The sequence below is a fragment of the Dermacentor albipictus genome, chromosome 10, assembly GCF_038994185.2.
Source record: "Dermacentor albipictus isolate Rhodes 1998 colony chromosome 10, USDA_Dalb.pri_finalv2, whole genome shotgun sequence".
Taxonomy (NCBI): Eukaryota; Metazoa; Arthropoda; class Arachnida; order Ixodida; family Ixodidae; genus Dermacentor; species Dermacentor albipictus.
The window spans coordinates 45,924,454-45,952,452 of NC_091830.1; the positions used below are offsets into that span (position 1 = coordinate 45,924,454).

Consider the following 27,999-nt stretch of genomic DNA (forward strand, 5'->3'; position numbering starts at 1 on the left):
TCCAAAGTATGTTTTCCCATTTGGGCTGCGTTGGCTGAGTAAAGGTTCCCGAAACTTGACATGTTTAATGTTTGGTTCCTTTAAAACACAATGTAGTCAATCTGTACCACTATATATAACTAGTAGGCCCTAGAAGATGCCATCAAAACTCATGACGTCACAGCCCCCAGTTGCGAGAACTGAAGCAGGTGTCGCCACCCGTATTTCGTTCTTGCGCTTTTTCTGGCTTACCAAACGTCTTATCGTTGTAAGAGTGGTGTTTTTGGTTTTGTAGAACGGTAATTTACTGATGCAGAAGAAAGCATTTTTCACTTTAGTGTCCCTTTAAATAAACATTTTCTAAACACAGAAAATAGCTCGACTGTATCTGCAGTCCACCGAAATGTCGTGGCCCACTCTCGCGCGCCGGCACAGCCCTGGAGGTCTCGAATGACGACCCGCCCACACCTGGATGGCCCGTGGCGCAGGCCGACGTCGACGCAGCGGGGCGCCACAAGCCGCTCCCGAGAGGGGGCGCCACTGTACTGCCCGCACCTGGACGCCTCTGGGCGCTGCCCCTTGTGTCTACGGGCATGCAATGCAGCACGCATGGGATCCCAGCGTCCGCCTCCACGTCGCAGCGCACGCTGAACACTATACGGGCGCAGTGTAAATGCCGCCCTGTGTACAAGGACGCGGCACCGTTGAACGAGAACACTGGGTGCGGCCCAACGCTGCTGCAAAGGAGCGGCGGCGGCGGAGTTCTGTTCGACAATACCTACGTTACCGAGTGTACCGAGTGTGCGGTTTGTGTGCGCGCGTGCGTATCTATCTATCTATCTATCTATCTATCTATCTATCTATCTATCTATCTATCTATCTATCTATCTATCTATCTATCTATCTATCTATCTATCTATCTATCTATCTATCTATCTATCTATCTATCTATCTATCTATCTATCTATCTATCTATCTATCTATGGACACCAGTGGCGACAAGTTGTCTTCTATATTCCAATAAATCAAATCAAGTGTTTTATTTCCAACAAACTTGTTGGGGTTCCTCCAGGCGAGAAGCTGCGACATACAGCTTGAATGTGCCTGAAGGCCCTCACAAGGCAGCAGTACAAATACAAATACAACATACAAATACAATACAATGTATTGTATTTCTATTTGTCAAACTATCATTTAAATCGTCACAAGTTTAACCCTTATTCCTAATTTAAACAGCCGATGCACAAGCATAGGGGAAATAAGCAGGCCGGTTTCTTTTTCTTGAAATGATGTCGAAATGATTATGAATGAGGCTGGACTTTGTGATAAGCTTGCGAGCCTTTGCGATAGGGCAACCCTAACAATTTTAATAATCTACTTTGTAGTGTACTGTATATTGCCGTCTACGAATGGTTATCATTCGAAACATTTAGAAATGCATAATACGCTCCGGAAGAAGAAGAAGAAGAGACAACGTGCTGCCGCTGGCGGTCGAACCCGCATCCTTCGCGTGAACGCTTCGGTTTGAATGAGCCACGACGTCCCCCCCCCCCCCCCCCCTTTCTTTTCTTCATCCGTGTTCCTTTCCATTTTCTTGGACGTACGCACGCACGTTCATTCTGAGCTCCTTCGAGGGTGAACTACGAGAGAGCGTTCCTAAATTAAGTATGCAAATAATGACACCCGCCGCTTAACAGTTCCTCCCGCTTTAAGGAGTTGCAAGAGCTCCATTGTTCTCTTTTTTTTTTTTCGAGCGTGTAGAGAGTCACAAGAGCTACATCGTTTATAGAGCGTTTAGAAGCAGCTGCACGTACTCGCCGGTGTAAAACCAGCAGCGAGTCAAGGACGACCGCGTAGGAATACGCGTTTACGCCTCGCAAGATGAGACTCGTGGCAGAGGCTTTGTCCGCATCTTTGGATTACGCATGACCGTGCGCTGTGCGTGTGTGTGTGTGGGGGGGGGAAGGGGGGAGGCGGAGGGGGACGAATGCGTACGCGTTTGCCTACATTCATAAGGGTGTGCCTTGCACTTCTCCTTCCTAAAGCGGCGACGCTAAAGAGGAACACTACACGTTTGTTTAGTCTCAAGAGTTTTATTTCGAAACTCGATGTGTATTTATTTGGCGAGAACGGGTTGCTTATGTCAAAGAATGCAAAGCACGGACTTGCACTTCTTGCGAATCTCGCGGCCAAATCGCAGCGCCGCTCTGTCAGCGTGACGTCACCAATTTCGAAGCGCTTCCGCAAGTTTGGGGCTGTTTTTGCTCAGAAAAAGATACTTGGACTTCTTTACATTGAGAGAATTTCGTTCCGGCAGAACGCAACACAATGACTATCGATGAACTGTTGAAGCTTGTCACATGGCACACTACAAAAGCAGCTAGGGCATTTGACTGTCTGGAGGTGGCACCGCCCCACGTATTTCGCTGTTCATCTCACAACTAGCGACGGCACTTAGTGGTAACCTTGAAGAAGCCTGGAATGCTCATCTGTAGCGCAGGAGCTTTAGCTATCCGTCGCCTCACTTGATAACTATACTGCAAGTAAGCCCCAGAATGGCAAGGTGTGCTCAGTTTTCCTAAATTTATATGCAGGTAACATTGAATACCGCCACATTTCAGTACACGACGTCACTAACAAAGCTTGAGCCCAGCCGTGTTTCAGTATCGGTGAAATGGCGGGATAATGCGGTAATACGGATCTCAGTATTGGCTGCATTTTTACAGATGGTAAGACTTAGTGTAACTCCCGGTGCGTTTCCGTCCGGCATTGCGAGTCTAAAAAGCTCTCTAATATGTTGCACCTTGGCGGCATTCCCTGTCGCCTATATGAAATTTTTGCCACCATATTTTGTTCCTTTCTCCCATGGCTTAATATATATAGGGTGTCTCAGCTAACTTAAGGCAAGCTGTTCAACAAAGATTTGAGAAAAGAAAACACGGTGAAATATGCCATTTTAAGACCTACGGTGTCCGGTCGCCAGAATTCTTACGAACGAACACCGCATGTCTTATGATTGCATCTTGCATCGTGTTTCTTAAATATTTTTTTTTCGTCGGACAGCTGGACTAACGTTAGCTGGGACACACGTTATAAACGAGTTACATAGCGCGACAGTGGCAGATTCTGCGGTTGCAACGTTTTGCGCCAATCAGAGTGGCCGTAGCAGCCCTTCGGGCCAATGAGAGGTGACAATATGGCGGAATTTGATCGAGTCCAGAATACCGCTCCTGAACAGTGATTTCGAGACGCCGGCGAGCTCAAGACGTGCGTTGCAGAGACGCCGTGTCTCGCACGTATAGCGGGCGTAATTTGTTTACTAGCCATTCTTTAAGCAGCAGCTGCTGCTGCTGCTCCCGGCGGCTCGTCGCCACGCGAAGTCCGTAGCCAAAGTACCAGCCGAGGTCAAAGTCACGACTTCGTTTGTCGTCTGCATGAGCAAACGCGCGAGTCTCAAACAACCGAGCTCCCCGCGCCCAACCGCAATGAAAGAGGAGGGGAAAAAAGCAAATAAAACAGGACTTGGTGACACATTTCGGTTAACCGCGCTGGCCAGGTATACCGAGTGGAGTGAGTTACGTCAGCCGCCTCGGATCTTGCTGCGTCCAGGCAGCACACTTCACGAGAAGGGAAAAGGCTGAATGAATGGACGGCCAGCTTTCGGCGGCATGTTTGCGCTGGGGATTAGGCCCCTCCTCGTATAACATCTCTCTAAGGGGGTAAGAGGGCGTGTGTGTGTGTAAATGCGCAGTAGCAGACGATAAAGGCGAGTGTTTGTCTGCTCGTCTGTCACTCGACGACAAGTCGTCTGCTTCCACGCAGACGGCGCGAACGGGCAAATCTTTTTTTCTTTTTTCTTTTCTTACATTTAGCGTTTATGTTCTGTGTAACCTGTGGTAAGTATAGTTCAATGGGATATGTCTTCGTAGCGATGTCCTTTTTAATTCCTAAGCATTATACGCCCCATGAGGCAGAAAATTCGGCTTTGTCCGCAACGAGTGGTTACAAAAATCGTCGTCATCAGTGAAATCATCAGCGTGCTGTATGATGTCAGTGGTAATACAGAATTATAGTTAGAACAAGTTCGAGTAAGGTGACTTAAGGTGGTGAATTAAGGTGAAATAAAGTGATTGAAGGTGAACTAAAGTGGACTAAGGCGAATGAAAGTTGTTTAAGGTTGGTACAAATTAGACCAAGGTGAATTAATGTGAATTAAGGTAGAGGTGTTAAAGACACGTGACAATGTATGATGTCACGTATCACGAACGTAACAAATTAATTAGACAAGTCATCGTGATGTCGCATTCAAATCAAGTAGGTTTACTTAGGTGAAGGTCATTTTTTTATTTCCACTGCCTTGTTTCAACGAAACAAGATAAAGACAAAATACAGTTTTATGGGAACTTTAGCTCGTTTTTTTTTTTCTCGTCTCGAAGCGGGGACTCTAAAGAGGAATGATGAATTCAGCTACGCAAGTAAATTACTCTGCAATAGCGTAAGAGGAGGCTTGGCGTGTAACAAATGACGTAAACCGCAAGACCGGTAGCGACACCGCACTAAAGTTCCCGCACCAGCTAGGTTTCCGTGACGTCATAGATCTGAACAACGTACCTGAGCAGCTCCTTTCGAATTCCGTTCGTTGGCTTTCAAAGTTATTCCCCATCTGGCTCGTCTCCGCCGCACCATGTCAGTTGTTTTTTTATACCTCGAAACACGGCTCAAGCCGTACCAACGAGGGAGGTTGCCCACTCAGCAAGAGGTAAAAAAGTGCACATACAGTCCGAAAGAATGAAATAAACGAGAATTAAGTAAAGCAACTACCAAAAACGAGGCACTATAGTGTCAGTAGAATATGGTTTGACACTATGCACAGATAATCACAAATAGTCACAAATAGTCAGCCAGCCTGCTCGATTTAATCGGGTATGCTACACCTGTTTTTTTTTTTTTCATTCTGGATTTCCAATCTTAATCGCGGACACTTTCTTGACTGGTGGCGCCACCTGCCGAGCGTCTGCGGCAACTTTGTTCCTCCCGACGGCGGCGGGCCACCCGCGTTTAGCAGACGACAAGACCGCCGGGTGAGCAGACGGAACAGCAGACGACGGCGCGTTGAAAACGAACCAGACCACGAAAACCAAACAAACCGCACGCAACCGCGCAAGTTGAGGATCCGCGCGTTCCCGCTCACTTGGGGTTACGAGGCGGCAGAGAGAGGGACGCTTTAACGGCTCTCGCCTGTCCCAGGCGCGCGCGCACACACACTCTTACTAGTACCGCTTCTCCTCGATGGGCGAGTTCAGTGAGACCGCCGGCATTGACCCACACTCAAGTTATCGAGCGACTCTTCTCGAGCAAGTCGTCCGTGAGACGAACGCCGCTCTGTTCTTCTCACGCGGCGCGTCCCTCTGACGACACGGCGACGAGACGCGACTTTGGCCGTCGTCTGCTCGATCAAGAAGGGAGACGCGGCGTGTGTGACGCGTTTCGAAAAGCGAGCGCCCCGACGAACGGAACTACATGAGAGCCGCGGGCGTGGGGCCGTCTCATCCTCGCCGCCGGTCCGGTCCGGTCGTCCGGTTAAGCCTAATCGCGCGTCGATTAGCGTTCGAATTAGCTGTGAGAAAGACGAGGCACCGCGCGCACGAGATGGAGGACCCGTTATGGTATGGCGTGTCCTCGCGGTTAGGTGGCGTGACTCTCTCGTTGTGTGCATACGATGTGCGCCGCCATTAGCGGATTCACGGCCGCTCGCCCCGTCGATGCATGGAAGCGGGCATTGTTTCGAACGGCCAGCGGCCGCGGTTCCTTGCTTGCCGTTACGATACGAGCTTGTCTGAGAGGTCGGCGGAGAATTCGACCGCGCGGTGGCCGTCACTACGTAATTTATAGCATGACATCGCGTGACAGAAAAGGCGAACCTGCTCATTTAGCATGCACGATATATAAGGCCAGCAAGAAAGCGCCACACATGGCGTGTCTGGACCCCGTGTCCTCCTTCTGGCTATCTTCACGGCTGCCTAACGGTACTTGAGATGCTTCGTCCTTTTCTTCTTGTCCCAGAGTGCACAGGAGTAGTCCATGGCTACTCCAATGTGGACAGATCGCCTTTGTTTACTAGCACTAAAAAAAGAACAAAAAATTCCCAGATTCACGTGGCGCACGTGACAGACCTTTCTTTTCCGAATAATAGTGTAGTTATTCCCGTAGATCTTCGTCAAAAATCAACACTTCCGCCTTTCACCTTCGTCGTGTTCTTTTTTTAAGCAATGTTTGTTAGCAATATTTATTCTATCAACTTTAGTAACAGGGAGATCCATCCCGTGTTGTTCCCACCGCGAACATTGGCCTATCCCCCATCGTGGCCATACGTGCCATTTCTATCGAACAACAACGACTGGAGCAAACGCCAGCCGTACTTTCGTATCTATATAGAGCAGCTTCGCAGCAACGACTAGAACAGCAGCTACTATATTCTACAAAGACGCTCGCGTGGGAAATGGCGACGCCAGCATTTCAGTCGCATCGAATGCCCTGCAGCTATTATGGCTCCGATCGAGCAGTGCGATCGAGTAGTGTCTGACGCTAACTGCTTACCCGGCAATTACGTCGCCTATTTTATGCGACGACGCATTACGACAACCGGCTGATATGAAAAGAGGAGAAAATGAGCCGGTAACAAAAAACAAAAATCCTGCCAGAAGTAAGAATAAGCAAGCACTTCCCGCGGTAGTGGAGACCGCTTACAACCGTAATGAGAAGGCAGGGAATTAATAATAGTGCAGGCAACTTCGCGCGCTTTGGACAAGATGTAACGTTTCTTTTGCCATCGAATACACCGATTATCGCGTGCAGTGCACGTTGGGTGGTATTGTATAGAAGTGGGAGGGCATTCTACGGCCACCTTCAGTGTAAGTTTTGTTGTGTGTGCGCTTTCTTTTAAAGGGACACTGAAGAGATAGATAAGTCGAGCCGTATTTAAAGATTAAGCTTTCGCAATACCAAAAAATTAAGAAATGATTTTGTAATAATCAGCATTTACGGTGAGACGATGTTCGGAAAGCCAGAAAAGATGCAAAACCGAAGAGGGCGTGGAGACGCCACCTTCAAGTTCGCGCCTCCCCTCGCCGTGACGTCACAGATTTCGACGGCGTCTCCTCTCGTCTGGTTAATTTTTTGTACCGGTAAACATGCGCTGCACTCTACTCTAAAAAAATGTACAAAGACCAAACTTCGCATGCTTCTAGAACTTCTGCTGAGCCACGAGGATTCAATAATGCGAGAAAATACGTTTGAAATGCGTGACGTCACAATGACGTACCGGCGCAGGAGTTGTTCAGCGCGAAATTTGAGAGATTGAACTTCATGACCACCCTTTTCTCTTTGAGAAATCAACTTCTTACCGCGAAACTCTCGGAAATGGAGTTTTGACAGAATATTTACTAATTTAAACTGATTTTGCGTTCCTTGATGTTTAAGGTTTCTCTAACATTTGCCAGGTTGAATCATTTATGTTCACTTACGCAATTCAACGGAACGCAAGAAGTAGCGTGACTTGATACAGGGTCGGACGTTCAACACCGACTTCAAAGAAAGTTGATTACGAAACTTTGGCTTTAGCGAAGTTCTCGATTTAACGTTCGTGCACGATTCGTTCCGTTCAGACCTCTGTATACATGCACCGCGGTGTGGTATATAGAACGCAAGAAGTTGCGCGACTTCATGCAGCGTCGAACATTCAACCCTGACTTCAAAAAAGTTTATTACGAAACTTTGGCTTTAACGAAGCTCTCGATATAACGTTTGTGCACAATTCGTTCCGATCAGACCTGTGTATACATGCGCCGCGGTGTGGTATATGGACGCGCAGCTGTTTAGCAGGAACGCCCGTGTGTGTCTGCGCAACGCTCACGTGACAGTGCAGTGGAAACCCGAACACTGCCTTTCCTGCAGCAGAGCCGACTGAGCAGTTAGACAGTGCGTCCACTTGGCTTCGGTGTCTTGCGACAGCGAGTTATATGCGTACAACCCTATAGGCGCGATCGTGCCGCCATCTTGCTGTCGTCGTGCCAAAGGGTGCGCGCGGCTTAGAAGGCCTCCAGGTACGTTTAGCTACAAACTCGAAGCAGCGCAATACGAGAATTTAGCGAAATACCAAAATGAGCGACATACCAAAAAATGGGCGCAGTACCAAAAAAATTAGTGAAATACCACGAATAAGCGCAATACCAAGAATAAGCGCAATACCAAAAAATGAGCGCAATACCAAGAATGAGCGCAATACCAAGAATGAGCGCAATACCAAAAATGATCGCAATACCAAAATTGAGCGCAATACCAAGAATGAGCGGAGCATGCCGGAGGGGCATGCTCCACTCATTCGGTTCTGACGGTTCCACAGCTGGCGCGAGCGTTTTGAGCCCACGCATCCGACGTTGTTTGGCTCGCTCATTCCTCGTACAGTCGAGATGAGACAGTGACTAAAGGTCAGAAATGCCCGACAAAAAAAAAGAAAAAGAAAAGAGAAGTTATAGCGTACCTGCTGACGGGCTTTGTGCATATATACATACCGCACCGTTGTGCTTATATATCTGGGCTGGACAGACACTTACGCGTAAAGCTTAGTCCATAATCCTGCCATCGCGTGCGTGACAAGACGTTTTCCGTCGGTCTCGCACCTCGTGCGCTGTCGAAGTGCTACTGCGGGGACGACGCTATACCCGTCGCGTTTTCGGCGTCGGTACACGCCTCGCCAGCCGGCGCGGCTTCCTGCTGCATAGCAGCAGTCAGCATAGCTTCGTCACGTGTTTCGTTGCACCATGTCGCCTCCGTTTGTTTGTAGAATACCGTAGGTGGCTCGCTATCGCTTTCGAAACGCTTCGCCTTTGAGGCGAAACTGTTTCATTACATTTTATTTTGTTTTAGTAATGGCGCTTTTTTAAAATCAATATTACGTAGCCAAACGCACTGCACGTCTCTGGAAGCCTTCTGTCCCACGAGTGCGCCGCCGATAGCAGGACAGCACTACGGCGCGTATCTCGAGTGTCTCTATAATTGTTATTGATACAAGAGATATCAGTTTCAAACGGTTTTTTACCCCAGGACTTGCGAAGTTTAATCACGCCTGACAAAAAATTTGCGACGAAGAACGGGTCACAGGAAGATGCAGCACACAAGAGAAACTGGGCGCCCGTATTACATCTGAGCTCGGCGGCTTCCCGACGCAGGTGATGAGTAAGGGCAGAGTCAAGTCAAGTCAAGTCAAGTCTATTTACAACATGTACAACGCCCTTACCAGAGTCCGTTGAAGGACTCTGGTAAGGGCGAACCGCGGTGTGGTCCCGCTTCCACGATGCTGCGATAGCATCCCTGTCAACTTTTGTTTGCGCACAGATTTGATTGATCTTCTTTTTCGGCAGCGAGAAGCCGTTGCTGGCCACGTCCGGCGCTTCGGTAAAATTCGGACAAGTCCGAATCGCCAGGCGTGACCAAGTTCCGCAGTCAGCGGGCAGCTTTTAAAATACCCGAGCGTGACGATTGGGCGCCACATCGGAATTAAAGCCGGGAGCAAGTCTTCTTCGACTGACTGATTGATCATTCACCTAGCGAGAAGTCACCCTTGGCGCCCACGACTTTCGCATGCAGACTCGAAAACGAAGTCGAGTCTTCCAAATGTCACCGCTTCCGTAGCAGCCAGCGTGAGTCTTTTTTAAAAATTCTCAGGCGTGACGATACGAAACGAATCGGGTTATCCGAGCGCTTCCTGGAAGATAAAGAAGGAGTGAGAGCGTAAGGAGTGAAGCGTCAGAGCGTATGGCAAGCAGTGTTTCCGAGCGCTTCGACAAGTGAATCCATCTTCAGCAATGTCAGTTTCGCCCGCAAGAAGCACGCATCGTGCAAGCGCCCGATCCGCAGCCTCCGGACCTTCCGGCATTCCTTCGCGCAGACCACCGCAGGGGTGCAACTTTTCGGGGCCATCCGCGCGAACTGTCGGCACTGGGTCGCATCCTTTGAGATGACGCATGCCCCGTCCCGCCAACATTCTCTGGTTTCCACAGAAGCCGGCGGCGGTACTACGCACGCCTTTTTCCTATAACCGGCCAACCGCTCTTGAAAAGGGAAACCACCGGCAGCCTGCCGACACGAGAGAAAAAAAGAAAGAAAGGGCTTGCGGAACTTGCTTCGCCGACACAGTTTGCACCAACGTTTGTACTTCGGGAGTCGACAAAGCGCTCACGCGGCGATAAACGTCGTCCGGGACAGCGGGACATCGGTGGCCCGTCCGAGCGAGGAGTGGAAGACGCGCGAAGGCTCCCACACCTTCCGCTTCTTCGCGGCGAAGAATTCCGATGGAGGCCCTCAAAGCAGACGACGCGGGTAGCCCGTTCCGTTCGTCTGCTACGTATCGAGAGAGGGAGAACAGACGAAAAAAAGAAACCTGTTTTCGGCGTCTTTCGTTTCTTTGACGCGAATGCTAGGATTCACCCGCCCACCAAACTCTTTGCGGTTTTGCGTTTGTGGCACCGCGGTGCGTGTCTCTTGTGGACACTACGTGCACACTGCGCGCGTGGGGGCGTATTTTTCCCCTTTTTTTGTTGGGCGCTCGCGGTGAATGGGTGCAAACGGGCCATTAGAGGAATTAGCGTTAAATCCTCGTGCCAATAAATCACGCCCCCGGAACGGGGCGTGATGCGCGCTTTTGACGGCTCGCGGCCGCGGGCTGGGTGTGATGGATACGCGACGCAGACGGCGCTGCTCGGGTGGTCGTCTGCTGCGCGCTTTTCGGCAGACGGACCCACCGTCTTTTCACGTCGTCTGCTTCGGCGTTCTGGTCAAGCGATGAATGCCGTTCAAAGACTGACGCACCAGTTCTTGAAGGGTCGCTTTTCCTTTGCGTGTGTGTGTGTGTTGTGGTTATTCCGCACTTGTCGACACATTCTTAACGGAGCCACAGGGTTACCCGTGCTTCACTTGTCGCAACGCTGTGCTCGTCGGTTATCGCGTGATTAGCATTGCGAGTAGTACGAGGGTTATTGATCACCCCAGCTGTCGCCTGGTGCGCGACAGGAGTGCGGAAATGGCGTGCTTTTGAACGGCCGTGGGAAAGAAGGCACGTGATTTCCGCGGAGTGCATAGCCGTTGCTAACAGTTACGGGATTGCCTGCTTGAAATACTCCAGAGGTGCTATTCCGGGATACCCTCTTCTTATAACGATTCACAAAGCGTACGTCGATGCTAGAGGGTTCCGCTGCTATAATTCAGTTACACTACAGCTGCCCAATTATTGAATGTCGAACTGCTGACCCGTGTTTCTCAACGAATCACTATAACTCTGTCTTCACTTAATTGGCCTACTAAAAGAAAGAAGAAGAAAAGAAAGACTACCAAACCACCAATTTAAAGGTCAGAATGATAGCACTAAGATCGTTCCTTACACCTGGGATTTAAAAACGAATGAGGATTGCGTTAAATGCGCTAAGTCGTGCGTATCACAAACGATCTAAAATAGGAAATTTTGCAAAGTAAACCAAGTTGTAGCTTTCTTCCCTATAATCAAACTTGTACTGAAAGGCTAATTCATGAATGTCCCCTATAGACGGTTCTATGGAGTATGCGCGATAAAAGTGCTTGGGACATGAACGTGGTGTGCAGCTATGCTTCTTTGGCTATATGTATGTCATGGAGGAAACTGTGCAATGGAGTCATTTGCAGCGCATAAGCGCTTTTTATATGTTTTAATAAAATATAGCGCAGCTGTGCTTCAGCCATAGTTTCCTACAAAAATCCCTAGGGAGAACTTTGACGCTGCGATCGTTCCATGGGGAGGATGTACTGTACAGTCACTACAACGTGAGAGCATAGTATGTGAATTCCTCTAATCTTAGGGCTTGCGACTTCAGCGTCCTTATGGCGCTATTTATTACGTTTTAATTACAATTTAAATTCCGCAGGAATCATGTTTATTTCCTAAACGCACGAAAGCAATAATTATCGGCGCGCATGCACATAGTAGCTGCCAAAAGTTGCACCTATAATGCAACAGTTTGTCGGAACTTATCAATTTGCCAAGTAACAAAGCCGTTCGAAGCCAGATGGATGAAACTTCTACAAATCCGTGTAATGGCTGACTGAACAGCCATACTTGCAACTACATACCGTACACACTAGCTCCAGATATCCCTCTAGTAATCTTCTTGTAGGAAACTATGTGGCCTTTGCGTGGCCTCAGAGATGGCAACGGGGCACCCCACGCCATGGATTTCGGAGGCAACGTTGTTGCTCCTACAGTAACCGCAAGCACACACGAGAGCACTGGTAAAAGGAGACTCGATGTTCGGCATGCTTTCCCGGATAGAGAGAGATAGAGAGAGAGCTGCCTTCTTATCGACGAATTGACGAATCGAAATCGACGAATGCAGTGCAACCAGGGATGGCAGGTGATAGTGTACGATGAACTATGCGTGTATACATGGCGCCCAGTTACACGACCAAATTATAATATACACGCGGTGGTCTGTCAGCGCAGGGTCCCCGATAACTCGACTTTCCCGGACACTCGATCAACATTGCGGACCCGTGTCGAAGACGACGTTTACGGGGAGCTATATCTGTGCGATGCCGCGCGGTCAGCAGGTCGCCACGAGACGGCGCTTCGCCTGTTGTCGCCGCTTCGACAGCGTATGAGATAAGAGCGTTATCGGATACGTACTAGCGGGGCAGCGGTGATCGTGGAGTGAGACGCCACGTTGGACAAGGGCGCGAAGGTATATAGACCGAATGAAACAAGCAGCGGGCTTTAAAACGCGACCGAACGAACATCGGCAAGGTATGGAGACGAAGCAGTTATCGGTCAGCGGATAAGAAGCGCCGTCGAAAGAAAGAAGGGACAGAAAAAAAAAAGGAAAATAAACGTAGTAAAACAACACCGAGAGCTCCCGCCGACCCTGGCGTTATGCCACCCACCCTGATCCTGCTTCTCGTGTAACACTCCGCCATCTATCGGTGAGTCGCTAAAGCTCGCGTGTCCTTTTCGAATGCAAATCTCGTTTCGATGAAGAATTGATAACCCGCACGTAATCGAGTAAAGGAGGACGCGCTCGCGCTACAAGAGAAACTCGCTCATTTGGGTCATCCGACAAATGGAACCCCTCCTGCGATCTCAACAATTTCCACTCGGGATTCCCCCCTTCCTCTCACTCACTTCCCCTCCCCATCCATCTACGTTCTCTTTTCCCTTGCTCCATTATGATGTTGCCAACGGCTGATATCCTCAGCGTTTTATGCGCTTACGCGTTTCTTGCGCTTATCTCTCCCTATATATGCAGAACTCCGAACGACGATTAATAACGAGGAATCAATGTCCACCGCGATGGGATGACGTCACGTATGGTACGCTGCACACAAGACTAATAAGAGCAGGTTGCTTGATGAAATGCAAGCAGGTGCGTCGGTTTGTTCACAGTGTGGCTTGCAAAAAAAAAACAATAATTATATAATGAGAAGGGGCGTGTGACGCAATTCGTCGCGTCCATGTTAACCGCCACGCCGTAAACAGCTAAAGACGCTTCACTGTGTAAGCAGGCCTCTCTCGGATCACCGATCCTTCGCAGTAACTTGGTTAGACTCGTAGAGCGCTTCGCCTTCTTACAGACTTGTACTTCAGTCTGTAGCAAAGTCCGCTATAGAGTATACCGAGAGGCAAGATGGCGTGCGTAGTCCTTGATGTATGGACTGGACAGTCGTCCACTGTTGGAACGAAAAGTGACAGGCCGGTGCCTCCAAAGGAACTCCGAGCGTAGAGCTATATCTGCGTTGACGAAGCTGCTGAGCTTTGCAGGCGTACGCAAAACCACAAGTCCTTTAATACCTTTAAGTATGTGGGGATGTCGCGGCTAGCGAAGGACGAATCCCAACATAAAAACGTAACGCTTCTTTATTCGGTGAACGATGCCAGCGGACGGGCATACCAACGCTACGTTCGTCACCGTAGCTGGTGGTAGAAGGCGGATTTTATCAGCCAAGCAGCCTGTTCTTATAGCCACCGTCGGTGACGCATACCTCGGGTGACATGGCGGTGGCGCTATGCTTTATCGACCATGCAATCCAGCGTGCAGCTGTGGTATGCTTGGCCAGATGATAAGATGGCAGGTGCGCAGAAATATGCGCAGAGTGTGTCGCCACATCACCCCCCCGCGGAGTGGAGAGCCTTCAGGGCTTGAAAAAATCTGGGCAGCGTACGAGACGTCCGCTGCGCGTAATGACGGAAGCAGGTTGCGATGTCGGCGGTCGTGGATGGACGTCTGTGGGTGTACTGGTATTCGCTGGTTCGGCGGAATCGGTGTAGGCCGGCTTCAGCCGGTCGATAGAGACGCGGACGGCGTTCCCTTTAATGCGCATGGTGAAGGTTTTGTCATATCGCGACGGATAACTGGGTAGGGTCCGCTGTAAGGTGGCTGTAGAGGCCGGCGGACGGTGTCGTCGCGGAGAAAAGTGTGCGAGCACGTTGCCAGATCCTTGAAGACGAAGGGCGCTGTCTTACAGTGGTGAGCTGCAGGTGACGGGCGGAGGGTAGCGATAGTGCGTCGGAGCCGGGCGATGAAATCGGTGGGATCTGACGTCGCGGTGGTGGATGGCGGTGCAGCGAGAAATTCGCCTGGGAGGCGGAGAGGTTCCCCGTAGACGAGCTCTGCGGGTGTAGCCTGAATGTCGGGCTTAAAGGTGGCGCGAAGACCTAGGGTGGCGGCTGGGATGGCTTCAGGCCAGGTTGAGTCCGGGTGGCACATGATGGCTGCCTTGAACTGTCGGTGGAAACGTTCGATCATCCCGTTGGCGCATGGGTGGTAGCTGGTGGTCCGCGAGCGTTCGAACCCGATGGTCAGCCCGAGCAGCTGGAAAAGGTGCGATTCGAACTGTCGTCCTTGGTCGGTGGTGACGCGGCGAGGGGGCCCGAAGCGGGCAATCCAGCCGGCGAAGAAGGCCGAGGCGACGTCTTCCGCAGTGATTCCCTCGAGGGGCCATGCCTCAGGCCATCGAGTGTACCGATCGATGGCGGTGAGGCAGTAGCGATAGCGTCCAGCTGGAGGCAAGGGCCCTATGATATCAAGGTGGACGTGTTGAAACCGACCAGAGGTCTGGGGGAATGCGCCCAGTGGTGAAGTGACATGCCTGGTCACTTTAGCGCGCTGGCATTGAATGCAGGAGCGCGCCCAAGTGCGGCAATCACGCTGCATGGAGGGCCAGACATAGCGGTCAGCCACGAGGCGTGCAGAGGCGCGTATGCCGGGATGGCTGAGATTATGTAGCTGGTTAAAGAGGCCACGGCGATGGGAAAGGGGCACGTAAGGCCTGCTTCGTGCTGTTGACATGTCGCAGTAGATAGTCTTTGTCGATTCAGGTATGGGGACTTGCTGCAGTTGTAGCGAGGACCCGCCCTTAAGAAGGTCCTGCAGTTCAGCGTCCGTAGTCTGAGCCTCGGCGAGGACATCAGCTGTTATCTGTGAAGGGCTAATAGCTGCCACACGTGAAAGCGCGTCGGCGACCACGTTGTCCTTCCCGCTGACATGTTGGATGTCGGTGATAAACTGGGCGATGAACGAGAGCTGGTTCTGCTGAACCGGTGGGAGTTTGTCGCGGCGCTGAGAAAAGGCGTAGGTCAGAGGCTTATGGTCGGTGTAGATAGTGCAGTGTTGTGCTTCGAGAATGTGGCGAAAGTGCTGAACTGCTTCGTATATCGTCAGAAGTTCTCTGTAGTAAGCTGGCGAACTCGACGGCGCGGGGGTCGTGGTTTCGTCGGTGGGAGTGGCCGCAGAAGGGGTCGTTTTGCGAGCTGAGAGTTTCTTGGAGAAGAACGCCAAGGGATGCCAGGTGTTGTCTACGTGCTGCATAAGGGCGGCGCCTACGGCGATGCTAGAGGCGTCCGTGAAGAGCCCCAAGGGAGCGTCTGGCACAGGATGGGAGAGAAGTGTGGCGGTGCAAAGAGCAGCTTTGCATTTTTCAAAAAGTTCTGTTAAAGGCGGTGTCCACGTGATGGGTTGGTTTCCTCGTAGACCAGCCAAGGCATCATGGAGGGGAGCCTGGTACTCGGCTGCGTGTGGCAAGAAACGCCTGTAAAAGTTTAGCATGCCGAGGAAACGGCGAAGGTCTTTAGCGGTGGTTGGTTGAGGGTAATTTTGCATGTCTGAGATGCGTTCAGGTAAGGGTCGAGTTCCCTCTGACGAAACTTCATGGCCGAGGAATTTGACGACTGAAGCGCCGAGCGTGCTCTTTGGGACATTGACGAGAAGGCCGTGGTCATCGAGGCGTTGGAAAAGCAGGCGAAGGTGCCTGTGGTGTTCGTCGGCGTTGCGGGAAAAGACCAATATGTCATCAAGATAGACGAAGCAGAAGTCGAGGCCGCGGACGACTTCGTCGATGAAGCGTTGAAAGGTTTGCCCAGCGTTCCTCAGGCCAAAGCTCATGAAGGGAAACTCGAACAAGCCGAAAGGAGTATTGATTGCAGTTTTCGGGACGTCGTCCGGATTGACGGGTATCTGCGTGTAGGCCTTGACCAAGTCTAGCACGGAAAAAACGTGGCAGCCGGAAATGCGATGTGCGAAGTCCTGTATGTGGTGAACGGGGTACCTGTCCGGAATTGTGCGGAGTTGAGGGCACGGTAGTCCCCACAGGGCCGCCAGCCTTCGGTCTTCTTGGGGACGAGGTGAAGTGGTGAGGCCCATGGGCCGTCGGAGGGGCGGGCGATTCCCTCCTGGAGCATGGCTTCGAACTCTGCTTTGGCTATGCGCATGCGGTCCGGGGCAAGGCGACGGGCGCGACAGAAAACCGGGGGCCCTGGGGTGGTCCGGATGTAGTGCAAGGTGGTATGCTGCACGTCGCGTGGCAACCCGCTGGGGCGCGTCAAACCGGGAAATTCGGCGAGAATGGCGTGGTACGGTGAATTATGTTCGACGCTGAGTACTTTGATGCTTGGCTGGTGGGTAGTCGTTCGCTGACCTGGCGCAGAATGTCCCGTTGTCGCGTCGATGAGACGGTCGTGGCGGCAGTCCGGAAGGAGGTTGTAGTGCGCCAAAAAGTCTGAGCCGATGATTGGCTCTGTGACGTCGGCGATGACAAAATTCCAATGAAGGTCAGGGCGTAGGTTTTTGAGCTGGACGTGCAGGCGGAGCGAGCCGTAAGTTTTGATAGTGGACCGGTTTGCCGCGCTGAGCTCGAGAGACGTAGAAGGACGGGGACCTTGAAGGTGGGCTCGTGGGTAGCAGCAAATGTCGGAACCGCTGTCGACAAGGAACCGCTGCTTTGTAATATTTGGTCGGTGACGAAGATGCGATGGACTCCAGGTTGGCAGCTCGCAGCCGTGGCTACGAGCTGCCGTTGCCGTTTCCCTGATTTCTAGCGGAGCAGGGCGGTCGACATTGTCGTGCTCTGTCCCCGAAGCGTCTATGGTAGTAACACCGGTCGTCGTCACCAGGCTGCTGCGACGGGGTAGTGTTCTGGCCACGGCTTTGCGAGTGGCGCGTCGGGAAGTGTTGATCCAGGCGTCGTTGAATGGAGCTGAGCTGCCGGTTGATATCGTCGATACGCCGCGCAAGCTCTATGGTGTTCGGCGGTGCGGCGACAGCCTGGACGGTGGGCGATAACGGCGGCAAAGAGACCTCAATGACGCGGTCAGCGATCCCGGCGAGTTGGTCGAGAGGTAGCGTAAGCTGAGCCTGCAGAATTGCCTGGACGTGCGGTGGAAGTCGTTGAAGCCAAAGTGCTCGCAGTAAGGAATCCTGGACTTCCATGTTGCCCGCGAGAGCACGCATGTGGCGGAGGAGCTGCGAAGGCTTGCGCTCGGCAAGTTCTGCGGACTGAAGTTGTCGCACCTTCTGGTCGTCCGAGAGTGACAGGCGGCGAATGAGTTCCGTCTTGAGGTGTTCGTAAAGGTTGGCCGTTGGTGGATTGGCAAGGATATCCCGGACCTCGCTGGCGTAACGGGCATCTAGGTGGGCGACGACATAGTCGTAGCGGGTCCGGTCTTGTGTGATGTGCGCAAGAGAGAACTGGGCCTCGACTTGGGCGAACCATACTTCGGGCGAGTCGGCCCAAAACGGCGGAAGCTTGACAGCGACACGCCAGACGCCGTGCGGGGCAGCGTGCGGGATGCCGTCTGCCAGGGTTGTGGCGTCCTCGGCGGGACCGGCAGGATGCTGCTGCACGGCACCATTGAGCTGGCCGTGCCGTTCCTGAAGCTGTTGCTCTTGCCTCTGGATCACCTCTTGCTGCGTGTGAAGCTGTCTGTTGAGGAGTTCCAGCTGTCGTTGAAGGGCGTCTTGTTCGTCCATGGCGATGCGTTGTTGTTCGTTGTCCGGGTCACCAGATGTGGGGATGTCGCGGCTAGCGAAGGACGAATCCCAACATAAAAACGTAACGCTTCTTTATTCGGTGAACGATGCCAGCGGACGGGCATACCAACGCTACGTTCGTCACCGTAGCTGGTGGTAGAAGGCGGATTTTATCAGCCAAGCAGCCTGTTCTTATAGCCACCGTCGGTGACGCATACCTCGGGTGACATGGCGGTGGCGCTATGCTTTATCGACCATGCAATCCAGCGTGCAGCTGTGGTATGCTTGGCCAGATGATAAGATGGCAGGTGCGCAGAAATATGCGCAGAGTGTGTCGCCACAAGTATTATAGTAGGAAGTGTCAACAGACTCGCTCTTTATGCGCTTTGTGAGCTATGCCTGCTACCGTTACTATACAATTGCCTTGCCTCTTCTTACTGTGCATGGTATAGTCAACTTGAACTACACCTCTGGTTAACATGGGTCCGTGCCTCTGTATAGATTCCTTCTATCTCTCCACTGCGCAGTCAGTATATAGATTAAAAAGCGTAAACAAGCCTATTTCACTTAGTCTATAGTATTTGTGCTCTACAGACTTTCAAGGAAGTCGTTTCTCGGTAGCCTATATACATAGACCCCTCTATTGTGGGAGATAGAGCATAAGCTTTGGTTTCAGTAAATCAATCGTTAATATCAATACGACAGCAGTTATACTATATCATAACTGCTGTCGGCCAGTCGGGCGGCAATCTTGCGTGTATTCGCGGGTTTCTTTCACGCTAGGAAAAAAACATTTTTATGTAGTACGTATTCAGCAAGAGACAAGTGTATCGGAAGTTTTCCATGCTGCTCTACTATTTTCTCATGGACACTTTTAATCTAATTACAATATTTAAGAAGTTGGTTAATAAATTAAGACTAATTATGTATTTAGGTGGAATGCAAGAAATAATCTGATTACCTCCAAGCGACGGCAAACAACATTGCCTTGGTTCTAAACAGGTACGTGTCAGTTCCATATTTCTAAACACTAACGCATGATAGTTGGGGCACCCTGTATATATAGGTATGCAATCACTTTTACTATAATTAATGTATAGATGTTACTAATTCATGAGCTTCCTAAAAAGATGTGCTTATACTTTCTGTCGACTGTACGCGGAAAGTTCTTTACGGGAAGCCAATCGTCATCGATACTATACTATACAGCTATCGTGTAAAATTGCACTCAAGGAAAATTCGAAAGAATTCTCGCCTGGAAGTCACCGTATACGTTCTACGCAGTGTTCTTTCTTTTTTTCCGCCCTTACGGCAAGTGCGCTGTGGATTCTTAATGAAAAACTAAACCGCTCCGAGCGGAATGTAAAGACAAAGCGCAATCTTGTGACGGAGAAAAAAAAAAGAAAGACAAACGCTCCCCGCCGAGCGTGATGAGGAAGACTCGGTATTGTCTTTTAGAGCCGCTCCCCACAAGTAGAAGCCCGCGGCCTTGACAGAGGCCGTTCTTTTTTTTTCGACTGAGCAACGGGTGCATTTGGCACGGATGGGGCGTCATGACTGCGAGTCCAATTAGGCCTAACCGGCGCCTTCGCGGGCAAAGGCGTAAGCTGCGCCATGTGCAAGCGGACACGAGCGCCAGCCCGCGCAGCAGAAGGCAATCGGGCGCCAAGAGCAGACGGCTTTTTCTCGTAAAGGAAGTGACAATTGTATACTGTAACGAGGCTGTTTTCTCCTTGTAAGGGGGAAAGGGTTACGTGGGGGAGGGCACCATTACCACAGTAGAGAGATTCTGCGCAATCATCGAGAAACTATATGCGCGCGCTGTCGCTCGCGGAAGTATGTACATACAGTCTCCGACTGTTCTACCTAGAACGCGCTGGACCACGCTGTGCGATCGCCCCTTCTCAGTTATCGAAGGCAGGGTTGTTGTTTAGGGACAGCGTTTGTTGCTGATGCCATCGGCAAACTGATGCCGAATGCGTTGGTTCGCATCCGATCATCCGGAGGTCACCACGTGTCTGAGCTGTCCATACGTATGCGCGTAGTTATGCGCCAACCGACCCAAATGCATGCCATCCTCGAGTTAAGAGTGTGCAAGCGGATCACGTGTCGCGTCATTGAGGGGTGGGGGGGTGGGACGGAGAGGAAGTGCAGCAACCATCACTCTCTTTATACGCATTCACGCTAACGTCGTAGTCAGATAGGCAGCTGTACGCACTGACCACGTTCACTACATATACGGACCCTATACGATCCTATGCTTTGCCGACTGGCACGAACGTATATATACGGCCGGCGTCGAAAGTTCCTGGACCACAGAATGTGAGAAAAAGCTGAATATTTCCGCAGCATGCACGCAGCCTGATATTTGTATTTGCAGCTTGTATACACTGTATAGTATACGCGAACAACATTGCGATGTCCGGTTTTCTTTTTCTGGCTATAGACGGTGATAGACTGCTCGATATGCTCCCGAGGCCCGCAAGCTTGTAGCACCAACTGCGTAATACGCCAACATCCGCAGAAACACATAGAGGTGCAAGCGAGAGACCGACAATCGGCCTGTCACTTACCATGTTCAGAGGCGCCAGGTGTTCCCGTCTCGGTGTTGTATACACTTGTGTATCCGTGAATTCGAAACAAGTTGGACGTCTGGTTTTCCCGCAGTGGCGCAATGAATGGGCGTCGACATCGGGAAAAACGTTACACGAGTGAATCCACACGTTAGACGCTGAATGGCGCTGGTATCCAAATTATTTTGGAACCGCAGGCGACGCCTCACGTCATATGTGGGCGACCCCTAAGAATGTTCTTGGCGAAGCACGTATCTCGAAGTATAGATACGCAACTGCTGCCCACTTCGGATCTGCACTGCTGGCAGACCGGTGGGCGTTCTGTTCTGCCTGCATTTTTTCTTTTCTTTTCTCGCGCATGCTTTTTTTTTCCTTTGCGGGCGAGCTTCTCTTCGAGGCTCATACACCGTCCTCTGTCCATGGAGTTTTCTAGAGCGATATTACATTCGCTTCCGGGTGTCGTCTGTCTTTCCGGGCTCGTCTGCAGGCGTTGCGAAGGCCATGACCCGGGTTGCGACTCTTCTTCCTACGGCCAGCGTTTTCCATATCTGTTGAAGTGAATAGCGACGAGCCAAAACGAAGGCTTCATTTTTGATGCTCGTCTTTGCCTTCTCACCCACCACCCGCCGTGCCGAAGCCCTTTCTTCCCTACTGCGCATCGTTCTGCGCATCCTGGGTATTCTGCTTAGCCGAATACATGTATGCGTTAAGCTCATTTTCCAGCTTTCAAAGGCGGATCGCGGCGTAGAAGTATGCGGAAGGCGGTTATTTCATTTTTCTTTTCCTTGATATATTTCCACATTCGCTTATGGGATCATTCGTACAGGTTGATTTAGTCACTTCTCCTGACCCAGCGGTTTCAAGGAGACCGTATTTTTGCGATTTCGTTAATCAATTTTATTTCTCTGTGCCTTTCTTTTCTATATTGAATACCTTCACACACTATCGAGCAAACGGCTGCTCTTGCTTCACGAAATTCGTTTGACAGTCTTGCGAGCAGACGGTTTTGGGTCCACCGATTCCCCGAGGTAATTCTGTTAAACGTATAGTACGCACCCAACACAGCTGAAAATTTCAGCTTTTTCATATTTAGCGGCTAGGAATAGCACTGGCACAGCACCCAGCGTTCTGCACACGATTCTGCTATTCAAATCATATATCTGTCTTTTTTATACATACGGTGTTGCATTGCTGAACGCAGCTATAAGCGTTCTTGTCGTGCGGCGACATGTGGGTGCGATGTAACCACTCGGCCACTGCTTCCGACGCCTGTCACACTACTCTACGGCCTGTCGTCTGCAACAGGATAATCTGGATGTTCGAAAGTGTGTGATCGCCAGTCTGAGCAGCATCGTCAGATTTTTACTGTCGTGGCGTGTTCCACGTGTTTTTTTAACAAAGTGAGCTCAGGGGAAAAGTGCGTTGCAGTTGGCCTTTAATCGCGTGCGGATATATCCTCTTACGCAAAGTACAGACCAGCTCAAAAGAAAAAAAAAAAGATGCCGGACGTGATGTCTACTACCCTCGGCGGGACTCGAACCCGCAATCCCCGGTTTAGGAGACCGATGCCTTATCCATTAGGCCATGAGGGCGGGCGAACGGCGTTGCAGTTGGCCTTTAATCGCGTACAGATGTATCCTCTTACGCAAAGTACAGACGAGCTCAAAAGAAAAAAAAAGATACTGGACGTGATGTCCACTACCCTCGGCGGGATTCGAACCCACAATCCCCGGTTTAGGAGACCGATGCCTTATCCATTAGGCCACGAGGGCGGGCGAACTGCGTTGCAGTTGGCCTTTAATCGCGTACAGATGTATCCTCTTACGCAAAGTACAGACGAGCTCGAAAGAAAAAAAAAGATACTGGACGTGATGTCCACTACCCTCGGCGGGATTCGAACCCGCAATCCCCGGTTTAGGAGACCGATGCCTTATCCATTAGGCCACGAGGGCGGGCGAACTGCGTTGCAGTTGGCCTTTAATCGCGTACAGATGTATCCTCTTAAGCAAAGTACAGACGAACTCGAAAGAATAAAAAAGATACTGGACGTGATGTCCACTACCCTCGGCGGGATTCGAACCCGCAATCCCCGGTTTAGGAGACCGATGCCTTATCCATTAGGCCACGAGGGCGGGCGAACGGCGTTGCAGTTGGCCTTTAATCGCGTACAGATGTATCCTCTTACGCAAAGTACAGACGAGCTCAAAAGAAAAAAAAAGATACTGGACGTGATGTCCACTATCCTCGGCGGGATTCGAACCCGCAATCCCCGGTTTAGGAGACCGATGCCTTATCCATTAGGCCACGAGGGCTTTTTTTTTTATTTATTGCCGGTCTTCGACATTGTACAGAGCACACAATACAGAACAAAATTACATAACTACAGACATTTTGAACAAAAGATGAATGCCATCAGTCCAATACGGACTGGCGTTGTCTTATTAAAATTCTCTCATTGCTGTCAGAGGTTCTATCCTCGACAGCCACGCGGGTACACAATCTTCTCTTTTACTTATTGCAATGAATCTAGAAATGCTTTCTTTGAAATACCTACGCGCAGGCCTAGCATCCGGGTCACAGTAGTACCCAGACATCCTTGCACGCCATAAACTGTGAAGGTCATTCAGCATTATTAAGTCGAAGGGAACCACATCCTCATTCTTTACCGCCAGATACCTGATTCCATGTCGGTTTAACGGTAACTCTTTCTTCATTGTTCGTTGTAGGACATCCCAGAAGAACACCCCGGCCCAGCAATGCAAGATAACATGGTCTACTGTTTCAGCTTGCTTGCAAATCAAGCAGTGAGATCCCCAGGGTACAAGGAAGCCACGTTCTTCCATGAATGTCTTCACCGAGAGTGTCCCTGTGTGTAGTTTAAAAAAGAATGTCTTTACCCCCGTAGGCACCTCCATTTTTTTCACTCGTTTAAGGACATCCTGTCCTGGTCTTCCAGTGTATAGAACTCTGTACAATGGCACTGGAAATACAATGTCGCAAACATCTTTATACAATGCTTTCCTTTTAACTTCACTTAAATAATCAAACGAAAAACGAACAGAAAGAAAGCGCACACTAATTACAACTTCTGTAAGGTAGCCCCGAAGCGTTCCCGGCATACTATCAGTACTAACGATAAGTGCCGGCAAAGCGCCTCTCAACCTTAGCTGGCATACCGTACGCAGAAATGGATCACTCGCATCCCGAAAAAACAAAAATCTGTTGACGAGCTGTCGTACAAAAAGATGCGCCAAGCCCAGCCCCCCTTCCTTCACGTGCCTGAACAGATTGGTTCTGCTACACCTTTCCCAGGTAGTGCCCCAGATAAAAACCGCGAACACTCTGTGCAGCTTTTGCACGTTTACTCTTGAACAGTACATCGTTTGCATGACGTACCACAACTTCGTAATAAAAAACATGTTACACACTGTTGCCTTTGCGAAAATTGACAGGTTGATGCCGTTCCACCTTTCTGCTTTTTCTCTAGTTTCTTTCGCTTGGTTCGTCCAGTATTCATCGCTATTTTTGTAACTGTCCATGGGAACACCTAGATATCTGGTCGGGTCTTATCCAGCTCACATTTGCAAAATTGTCCGGGGCCGATGACCACTCTCCGTGCCACAAACCAAGCGACTTGCCCCAGTTGACTCTACTGCCCGTCACATCGCAAAACTTTTTCACTACCCTTATCGTTTCCGTCACACTTTGTTTGCTTGTACAACACACTGCGATGTCATCTGCATATGCCAAGAGCTTGACTTCTGTGTCTGCCAAGCTGTAACCGCGTATTTGATCATTTTCAATTATGGCCAAACACATAGTTTCTATGTACATCCCAAACAAAAGAGGACTGAGGGGGCAGCCCTGACGCACAGAACGCATGACGTTAATGGGGGCTCCCAATGATTTATTCACAATTAAGCGTGTTGTGCAGTTCTTGTACGCCAACGCCACTCCCTCATTGATTATGGAACCAACATTAACTTGATCGAAAATGGCAAACAAAATATCATGAGAGACACAATCAAAGGCTTTCTCAAGGTCGAGCTGAAGCACTGCGACTCCGCCCGAGGTGACATCACAGCACTCGAGCACGCACCGCATCGTGTGAATATTTGACAAAATCGACCTTCCTTTGATACCGCACGTTTGATGACCAGCAACTATTTCCTTTATGACGCTTTGAAGTCTGGCTGCCAAAACCTTCATAAAAATCTTATAATCAATATTGGTTAACGATATGGGCCTGTAAGATGTCACCAGCCTAAGTTTGTCCACTTGATCACTCTTAGGGTTGAGTGTGGTATGCGCTTTGCCAAAGGAGAGTGGCAAAGCTTTGTTAAGATACGCATCATTAAACAGGTTTGTTAGCAACGGCGACAGTTCTTTCTTGAAAGCTTTATATAAACAAGCGCCCAGGCCATCAGGTCCAGGCGATTTGCCTTGGTTCAAGCCATCAATCGCCTTTTGAACTTCGCTTTCCGTTATTTTCCCTTCTATTCCTTCTTTCGTGTCGTCACTCAATCGCGGCATGCGACCGAGAAAACCCTTTTTAAACTCGTCTACATTCGCTTCTTGAAACGCATAGAGCGACTGATAGTACTCTAGAAACGCTTGGCCTATGCTCTGTGTTCAGCAATTGTGCCGTTCCATAGAATCTTATCGACGTGAATCCTTCGACCATGCGCTTTTTCAAGTCCAAGCGCCCTTGTCGTGGGCGTCTCCCCAGGTATACTATTGCATTTGCTCTTGCGCGCACAATCGCTCCTTCATACCGTTCCTTGTCAAGCTGCTCGATTTTTTCTTTAATTGTTCGCACGTCTTCTTTATACGCCCCAGGCTCTTCGCACTCAAGCCCTATCAGCTGCTTAAGTGTCTTTCGTAAGCCCCTTTCTTTCATTTCCTTCTCATACTTTAAGCAGCTCGATCTTTCTAAAGCTTTCATTTTTACGTTTTGTTTGAAGCATTCCCATTTCTCTGCTATTGTTTCACTATTTTCCTCACTTACTTTCCTGACGGCCTCATGCACTGCCTCTACAAATGACTCGTCTTTTAGTAATAAGGCATTCATTTTCCATAGGTCCCAATTAATGTCGACTTTCTTCCTCTCCGTGCCTATATGACATTTCACCAAGCAGTGATCTGTAAACGATATTGGTGTCACAGAATAACTATGGAACTTTGGAATCATGCCTTGCGATACGTATATACGGTCTAACCGCGCATGACTACTACCTTGAAATCGCGTGTACATGACTTCACGCTCCCCCTCCAGGCACTCACAGACATCGTCCAGTTCATTATCCCTAATTAGCTTTGTCAACACACAACTGCTTTTATCGCGAATACCAGCATTATTGACTCTATCCCGAGCCCTCAAAACACAATTGAAATCCCCCAACAAAACCATGCACTTATCAGTGCTAACATACTGGAAAAGGTTCGCAAAAAATGAGGCGCGCTCTTCCACAGCATTCGGCGCATATATGCACATGACTCTGAATTCAAGGTCACGAAAACAAAAATCACAAAAAAACAATCCTTCCGGATTGACATGAAAATACATTTTTAACAACAAGGCCAGGCAACTTCTTAACAAACAGAACACAACCGGCGGACGTCCCTACTGCGTGGCTCACGACCGCATAAAATCTAGTCGTGAAACGCCGCACCATGCTCCCGGTCTCGTCCTCTCCGTCAACCTTTGTCTCCTGGACAGCTAGAACGTCTAGGTCGTGGTCAGTGGCCAGCCGTAGGACTTGACTTTGCCTACGCCTAGCCGCCAACCCTCTTACGTTTAGTGTGGCAATAGCGAGTGACGGATTAGAAGCCATGCTGAACTAAAGTATAAGGTAGGCCCGGAGCATGGTGCTTACCCTTCACGACCAGCCCTCGGCTAGCCGCCTCCGGGACCGCCGGTCTTCCCGGTGGTGTTCGTCTGCTGCACTTTTTCACCAGGCCTTCTCTCGAGCGGAACATTTGGCTTCGGCTTGAAGACCGACCGCCTCCCAAGAGGCGCCTTCGCCGGCGGCCCGTCACTAGTGCTGGATGCTGCGTTGTTCTTGTCTCCGGTCTCGTGACGGGGGCGCTTGGATGTGGCACCGAGACCAGCGGCCCGGTCCCCTTCGTCAGCATACTCGCCCTGTTGCATCGCTGACTCGTCGTCGTCCCGTTCAGCTTCACTAGCGCCTGCCTTCGCAGGATCTTTGTCCTTGTCGACACTTGCAGGCCCAGTAACCTGCTCAGCGACTTGGACGACCTTGGCGTCAGCGACCTCCGGCACCGTCGTGGTACTTGTCTTCGCTGGGGGCACTTGTTCTCCGGCTCCCCTGGCAGCGTCTTCGGTCTCAACTGCATCCATAACGTGTGCTGCCGCCTCTTCGCTCGCGACTGGGCTAGTCGCAGTTGCGTAAGTCTTGACGCAGTCGGCGTCGACGTGCCCGAAGCGTCTGCAACGGGAGCAGCGCGGAACCTTACAGTCCCGCCTGACGTGTCCCGTGCCTTGGCAGCGTAGGCATTGCATCGGACGACCGGGTACCACCACCAAGGCCAACTCCCCTGCAACGCGTATCTGGTGAGGAATATCTTCCACTTTCAGTCCGCCCTTCAGCTTGAGAAGAACGGTCCTCGTGGTCGAACATTTCTCCGCAACGCCTTGAACACGCCACTTCTCCCGGCTCACCTCAACCACCTTGCCGAAGGCCGCCAACGCAGTCCGCACATCTTCGTCTTCCACGCCGTGTAGTAGCCAGTGAAGCCGAAGCTTCACCTGCTGGTCCTGAGGGTCGACGATAACACATCGCCGCCCCTTAACCTGTATCTCTTTCAAGGCCAACAGTCGCTTTGTTGCAGCAGCATCACCGAGGGTCACTGCCCAGACATGATTCACTTGGTACGCCTCAAGGCACACAACTTCCGGTAGCAGGCCCGTGGGCGTTAGAGCATCCCTAAAGTCCTCGACCTTATACGGCCTCGCTCGTACGTCACCATGTAGAAACACGGTGTTATTAACAATTCGTCCTTTTGGCAGCTGAGGCAAAATAAACTGGTAGTCGGTTTCTTCGCCGTTACTAAACCTGTTTCCACGGCCAAAAGTGGCCGCTGTCGCTGCTCCACTGGAGCCCATG

At 50.6% G+C, this 27,999-nt stretch overlaps 2 protein-coding genes and 5 non-coding genes across 9 annotated transcripts in view; all 7 read right to left on the reverse strand.

Moving 5' to 3' along the window:
* Nucleotides 1-21,501, reverse strand: part of Delta (neurogenic locus protein delta) — a 281,198-nt gene extending 259,697 nt beyond the window's left edge. For all 3 annotated transcript variants that reach the window (XM_070527498.1, XM_070527499.1, XM_070527496.1), the window contains exon 1: nucleotides 20,873-21,501. The gene's annotated coding sequence lies outside the window, so the exon portion shown is untranslated. The remainder of the gene's footprint in view (nucleotides 1-20,872) is intronic.
* Nucleotides 1,554-27,998, reverse strand: LOC139050309 (uncharacterized). Its single transcript, XM_070526542.1, has 2 exons — nucleotides 26,749-27,998; nucleotides 1,554-1,619 (listed from the first exon to the last, which is right to left on the reverse strand). The coding sequence occupies exon 1, from the start codon at nucleotides 27,996-27,998 to the stop codon at nucleotides 26,769-26,771; it is 1,230 nt and encodes a 409-aa protein (XP_070382643.1). The 3' UTR covers nucleotides 1,554-1,619; nucleotides 26,749-26,768.
* TRNAR-CCU (transfer RNA arginine (anticodon CCU)) lies at nucleotides 22,392-22,464 on the reverse strand. Its single transcript has one exon. It is a non-coding gene; the product is annotated as a tRNA-Arg (tRNA).
* On the reverse strand, nucleotides 22,572-22,644 carry TRNAR-CCU (transfer RNA arginine (anticodon CCU)). The gene has a single exon. It is a non-coding gene; the product is annotated as a tRNA-Arg (tRNA).
* On the reverse strand, nucleotides 22,752-22,824 carry TRNAR-CCU (transfer RNA arginine (anticodon CCU)). Its single transcript has one exon. It is a non-coding gene; the product is annotated as a tRNA-Arg (tRNA).
* Nucleotides 22,932-23,004, reverse strand: TRNAR-CCU (transfer RNA arginine (anticodon CCU)). Its single transcript has one exon. It is a non-coding gene; the product is annotated as a tRNA-Arg (tRNA).
* Nucleotides 23,112-23,184, reverse strand: TRNAR-CCU (transfer RNA arginine (anticodon CCU)). Its single transcript has one exon. It is a non-coding gene; the product is annotated as a tRNA-Arg (tRNA).
* Nucleotide 27,999: the final 1 nt, after the last annotated feature.

Coding starts and splice junctions, on each gene's coding strand:
- LOC139050309 (XM_070526542.1), bottom strand. CDS start 27,998: ATGGGCTCCAGTGGAGCAGCGACAGCGGCCACTTTTGGCCGTGGAAAC.